The 6041-nt window shown below is 56.3% G+C and overlaps 1 protein-coding gene across 2 annotated transcripts in view; it reads left to right on the forward strand.

The window, feature by feature from the left end:
- The window catches only part of MLLT1 (MLLT1 super elongation complex subunit), a 31960-nt gene extending 27096 nt beyond the window's left edge, over window positions 1–4864 (forward strand). For both annotated transcript variants that reach the window (XM_063403312.1, XM_063403313.1), the window contains exons 11-12: window positions 259–330; window positions 1076–4864. In XM_063403312.1, coding sequence (XP_063259382.1) covers window positions 259–330; window positions 1076–1204 — 201 coding nt within the window. In that variant the 3' untranslated portion in view covers window positions 1205–4864. The remainder of the gene's footprint in view (window positions 1–258; window positions 331–1075) is intronic.
- Window positions 4865–6041: the final 1177 nt, after the last annotated feature.

The following is a 6041-nucleotide window of genomic DNA, read 5'->3' on the forward strand; positions in this document are numbered from 1 at the left end:
CTCTCTGATCCTTAAAGGTTCTGCCCAGTTCTTGGAGCTGGGTACAGGTGTGGGTGTCATTAAATTTGTAATAAATGGCCTTCAGAGCATTTGTATTTAAGGGAAGTCCTGGGCCCCAGTACTTCAGAAGGAGGTGGAGGCAGTAAAAAAGTGGGAAAATTTGGCAATGTCTGAAAGGGTCTCAGGTTCCTCTGCTCCCCCCTGGGGCAGTCCCTGTGGCAGCCCTCAGACTCTCACGTGTCTCTGTTTGTGTTTCAGGCCTACACGGATGAGCTGGTGGAGCTCCACAGGCGGCTCATGGCACTACGGGAGCGCAACGTGCTCCAGCAGGTACAGCCCTGGCCCTGCTGGCCCCGGGGGTCTGGGGGGGTCCAGGGGCCAGCCAGGCCCTTCACAGAGCTTCTGCTTGGCTTTGAAAGCAGAAATATGCAGAAAAAAATAAAATCAGCTGTGCATGCGGTGTTCTTGTTGGAAATGGTACAGGAGTGTGGGGTGGGGATCTTCCCTCTGCCATCCTGGTAGCAATCCCAAAGTTGGGATCCCCTGGTCTGACTGACAGCTTGGTCTGACTGACAGCTCCTCCCAAGGGGAGGCAGAGGGGCAGGGGCTGAGCTCTGCTCTGGGACAGGAGCCCAAGAGGGGCTGGAGCTGTGTCAGGCCTTGGGCTGGAGCTCAGGGAAAGGTTCTTCCCCCCGAGGGTGCTGGGGCACTGCCCAGGCTCCCCAGGGAATGGTCCCAGCCCCAAGGCTGCCACAGCTCCAGGAGCGTTTGGACAACGCTCTCAGGGATGCTCAGGGTGGGATTGTTGGGGTGTCTGTGCAGGGACAGGGGCTGAACTGATGATCCCTGAGGGTCCCTTCCAGCTCAGGATATTCTGTGATTTTGTGATTAAAAGAAAGCCTGCCCACATGACTATCCAGACTGAGCTAGTCAGGCAGGCAGGAGGAGCTGGTTTGCTTTTCTGGGGAGAGGATTCCCTTCCTGTTGAGCCCCTCGAAGGGGTGGGAAAGCCTGGGTGGGCTCTGTGTGCCCCCTGCCCTCTGTGCTGTGCTTACATCCTCCTCCCTGTCCCCAGATCGTGAACCTCATTGAGGAGACCGGGCATTTCAATGTCACCAACACAACCTTTGACTTTGACCTCTTCTCCCTGGATGAGACGACCGTCCGCAAGCTGCAGAGCTACCTGGAGGCCGTGGCCACATGACGCTGGGCCTGGGAAGCTGCCTCTGCTCTTCAACCAGAGATCCCCTCCACTGGTACCAGGAAACCACCCCACGAACTAGGCCTTCTGACCCTCCTGCCTCACCCGAAGAAGCACTGCCTTAGAGAACAGCCATGCTCTAGGAACGCTCAGCCAGCTGCACTTTTCTTGTAGGCTTCAAAGCGGCGCCTGCCTTGCTGAGTCTGTCCCCCCTGGCTCTGTGGGCCAGGCCCCGAGCAGAGCAGGCGTGCTGCACTTAGGCTGCACAGCGCGACCTTTTCGGTTTCCCTTCGAGCAACTGTTTCAAGAGCACATTTTGCAGGCATCTCTGAGCTCTGAAGAGGCGTGGATGCTGTTCCCTTCCCTGGAGCTCGGGACCAGCCTATGCAGAGCCCTCCCCTGTGCCGTGGGGGTGACACCGGCTTTGACAGAGCTGGGGACATGGGAGGCTCCTGCTGGTCTGCTGCAGAGGAGAGGGGCTGCATTGCAGCTGCATTGCAGCTGCATTCCTGCTGGGATCACCCACCGGTTCAGTGACCTGGCTCCTGGTGGGGACACTGTGCTCGGTGAGGAGGCCTCTGGAACCTGCTGGCTCCTGCTGGGGTTTGGAGATGTCTTGTTTGTTGATCTGAGCTCCTAAACAAAGTCCCACTCCTTTCAGTCTGCTTTAACTGTAATAGGACTCCAAAACTGTAAGCTGTATATTTTATATATATATATTATATATATGTATGTACTGTATGTATAAGAAGGGCCTAGTTGGGTCTTATGATCTTAAGGGTGTGTTTTTCTGTTGTTTTTTTATGGCTCTGGCAGGGGAAGGCGCTTAATAAGATTTGACTCATTTGTTCAATGCCTCTTGTGGACAATTTGTAGTGTAAGGAAGCTGGACAGCAACCTCCAGGCATCCCGTGCTCCAGGAGGGGCTCACCCATCGTCTTTCCATTTGTCAGTGTTTGATAACTTTGCCAAAACATGTGATTGGTTTTGTTCTGTGTTCTCAAAGAGGAATCTCCTTACAGTGGCCCCTATAGTAGTGGCTGTACTTTGGGAAAACCAAAACAAGGGAGAGCCTCAATCTTTGGACACGCCTGGGAGACGCTGATGTCAAACACGGAGCTGGGGCTGTTCCCTGCTCCCTGTCCCGCCCCGCTGCCCGTGCAGGAACAGGCAGGAACCAGAAACACTAACACAGCCCCTTCCCTGGGTGTCTAGTTAAACTAGGATTGACCTCCAAGTGTTGTCCAGGCGGGCTCGGGGACATCCCAGTGCCTCCCTCAGAGCTGTGTTACACCCCCATCCCTCAGTCCAGTGTTTGCCCAGGAATTGCTGGAATTGTGTGCTGAGGGCTGTGGGGGCTCCTGCCCAACGCTGGGGGGCACAGGCGCTGCTGGGGAGCCCCTCTGCTCCAGGCTGGCTGTCCCTTGTTTTGGGTTCCCCCTTTCTTTATCATGGAAATGTTGCAACTAATCAACTGAAGTGGCAATATGATGATAAGCTTGTTTGAGTTGGGTCATGTTGACCCGATTCCCGTTAATTTTGTCCTTGTACCACCTTTCATGTGTCGTGTGTGTGTGTATATATATATATATGTGCGTGTATATATATATATATGGAAGCTCAAGCTCATGCCAGTGCAAACCCTGTCACGCCAGTGATCTCAGCTGTTTCTTTCTTGCTGGATGATGCCAGGGCTGGGTGGAAAGGCCAGACAAGGTGGAGGGCAGGGGGCAGAGGAGGAGGTGGCAGCAGGACCCCACGGTGCAGGCTGGTGGTGCTGTGGGGCTGTGCCAGGGGGAGCAGCTCTGCCCGCACTGGGGCGGGGTTGGTGGCACCGCCCTGTCCCCAGAGCAGCGCGGCTCTCCCGAGGCCTTTGCTGCCCTCTCTGCCCAGGTCACTCCTGCCACAGCTCCGCTCCCAGCACCTCCAGACTGTCACAGAGCCGCCCCTCGAGGGGCTGGAGGTGCCACCCTGCCCCTGCCACCACCCCTGGCCACAGCTCCCAGCCAGTCCCAGCACACCCGTGGGAGGCTGGGCCTGAGCCTGGCTGGAGGCGCCGTGGCCGTGGCATCGTCCTGTCCTGGGAGTGACTTTGTCGGTGAAGTCTGCTGAGCATTGATAGGGATTTTGTTTGGTTTTTATAAGAAGAATTTTACACATGGATTTTTTTAGACTGTTTATAATCCCCCTGAAAACCCGAAGTAGGATTGTTCCCCAGCAATAGTTCCTCTCCATTGTGTGCACATGCTGATTTGTTACTAAAAGGTTTTTGCAAGTACTTAGTTGTTCTACAGAGTTGATGTTTTTGGGGTATGTGGTAGCGTCGGGGAGCACAGCAGGGGTGACTCTGCGAACAAAGAATGGTCACGTTTGGGCCTCATTTGTGTCCCCTTGGAGTTCCCTGTGTAGAATCCCTCTAGGCTGGCTGAACGCTGTTCTGAACATGCCGTGTACAGGTTTTTGTGGATAAAGTGTTTGTTCTTGTGTCACTCTTGAGAGCATGGATGGATTATTGTACTCTAGGAAGGAGGGGGCAGTGCTGCTGTGGGCATTGCTTCAGGTCCTCGAGGATGTGTAGTAGCTTGCGTTGTTAAAAAAAAAGGAAGAAAAAAAAAAGAATCCCAAATTGACTTGTAGCCATAATGGTTTTTGCAAGGAAAAGGGACAGGACTCTGTCGCTTTTCCGTGTCCTTCGTGGTGGCGCTGCTGGCACGGACAGTGCCGGGCGGCCCCAGGGCTTCCCGAGTTGCTGAGTTGGAATCGCGGCGGAGGCGGGATCGGGACTCGGCTCCTCCTCCTCGGCCGGCGGGTCAGGGCAGGGAGGGGCGGGAGCGCTTTCCTGGGTCCTGGATGTGTTGAGCCTTGAGGCTTTGATTACTGACATGTATTAAACAAGGTTAAAAGGAGAGGAGAGGAGAGCAAGGCTGGCTGGCAGCAAAGCCCGGCTGGGGCCACGGAGGGAGCGCGGCTGGCTGAGGTCAGGCTGAATCCATGGAAGTGCAATGACTCTGCCACCCGTGGGATCGTGGGGTGCGGTGGGAGCATCAGAGCGAGCCAAGCGATTGATGCAACAATCCAGAAGCAGTTTTATTGTCAGATCTTGGACCGTGTTTGATGGTGAGAGAGGTTCCAGCGTCCCTCGAGCAGAGCCCGGAGCGGCTCCGGTTCCGCGGTTTTCCTTTGGGGATGTGCCGGAGGCGGCTCTGCCCGGGAGGCTCCTCCCTGCCCGGTGATGCCGTGGCGGCCCTGCCGCACCCGGGTCAGGCGATCGTTAATGCTCTAAGGACCCAAATCGGTGTCGCTTTCCTGGGGCGAGGAATAGCCATCAAAAACTGACAAGATGAGTTTGCACTCCTAAAGAAAAATGTAAGTACTTCAACTTCTAGAGAATTTTTAATTGTATTTCTGCCTAGAGCCGAGGTATTAAATACCTCAGCACCTGAGGATTTTAAAAGTTGTGTCGGGAGAAAGTTCTTCACTCAGCTGGAAGAAATGCAGCTGAGCCAAGACTAACTGCAAGACTTAAAAAAAAAACCACAAAAAAACTCATGTTTGTAATACGTTACAGGATTGTTTGTCCTGAATTTTAAAATTTTTGTTAAATTTGTGGAACTATGGAGGAATTTTCTAGAAAAAGTGAAATAAAGTAAGATGGAAAAGTAACATTGGAAGTGTTTTTCAGTTGTTGTGTTCCTTCTCCAGGGCTGGCTCTGTGGCTTTCCCAAAACCTCCCCTCATGGCACAGGTGACACCGTGGGACTGGGAGGGGAAAAGCCCGGGAGAAGGGAATTGTTTTAGGCACGGGGTGGCTCCGCTGTCCCTTGATCCATCCTCTGTCCAGGGGAGGGGCCCTGCCCGTGGGGCAGCTCCCGGGGGATTGGAGGGGTCCCCGCTGCTCCCAGGCCGTGCCCAACCTTGGCACAGGGACACAGCCCTGGCACGGCTCAGCACAGGTAAAGGTGGGACCGTCCCTGCCCTGCCCCGAGGGGTGTCCTGTGTCCCCGCGGGGGTGTCCTGTGTCCCTGCCCTGCCCCGAGGGGATGTCCCTGCCCTGCCCCGAGGGGTGTCCTGTGTCCCTAAGGGGTGTCCTGTGTCCCTGCCCTGCCCCGCGGGGGTGTCCCTGCCTCGCGGGGGTGGCCTGTGTCCCCGCGGGGATCCCAGGGAGCAGCTCCAGCCCCGGGCACGCCCCAGGCAGGCTCAGCTCTCCCAGCCCAGCCCCGCGCCCGCTCTATCCCAGCAATGAGTGAGAGTTCAGAGACACAATCGAGGCGTTTATTTCACATTCTCTGCAGCCCCTCGCACACAGCAGCTCCAGGCAGTTCAGCACACCCTGGCACAGGATGAGCCGCGGTTCCTGTCGTGCATTCCCACCCTTCCCTTCCCCGGGCACTGGAATGTCACTGACCCAGAGCAGAGACCTCTGCGTTTAACCCACCCTGAGCCGCTCCCAGCTCCTCCCGGTGCTGCTCCCGTCCGTGGGAAATGGTGCTGGGAGCAGGGCTGGGCTGCTGTGCCCAGGGCAGGATTTGGGGTTTGAAATGAGCCAGGTCACCGGCACTGCTGCCCCTGCTGGGTGGGACAGCCCGGAACAGGAGAGCAGCAGGAGGACCCAGGCGCTTCCCTGCAGCTCTGCAGGGGGGGCAGGCTGTGTCCTCCAGCCTTGGATTCACCCTGAGGGCCCCTCACAGCTCTGGGGGCTCACAGAGCCCGAGGAGAGGCAGCCTGGGCTCCCAGCACCATCCCCTGTGCCCGGGCACAGGACAGAGCACTCCCACCCTCCCCTCTGCAGCTCCCAGTCAGACACTACAGCATTTCTGATTGTAAGACACAGACAGATTTC

This window comes from Prinia subflava, chromosome 8, assembly GCF_021018805.1.
Source record: "Prinia subflava isolate CZ2003 ecotype Zambia chromosome 8, Cam_Psub_1.2, whole genome shotgun sequence".
Lineage (NCBI taxonomy): Eukaryota > Metazoa > Chordata > Aves > Passeriformes > Cisticolidae > Prinia > Prinia subflava.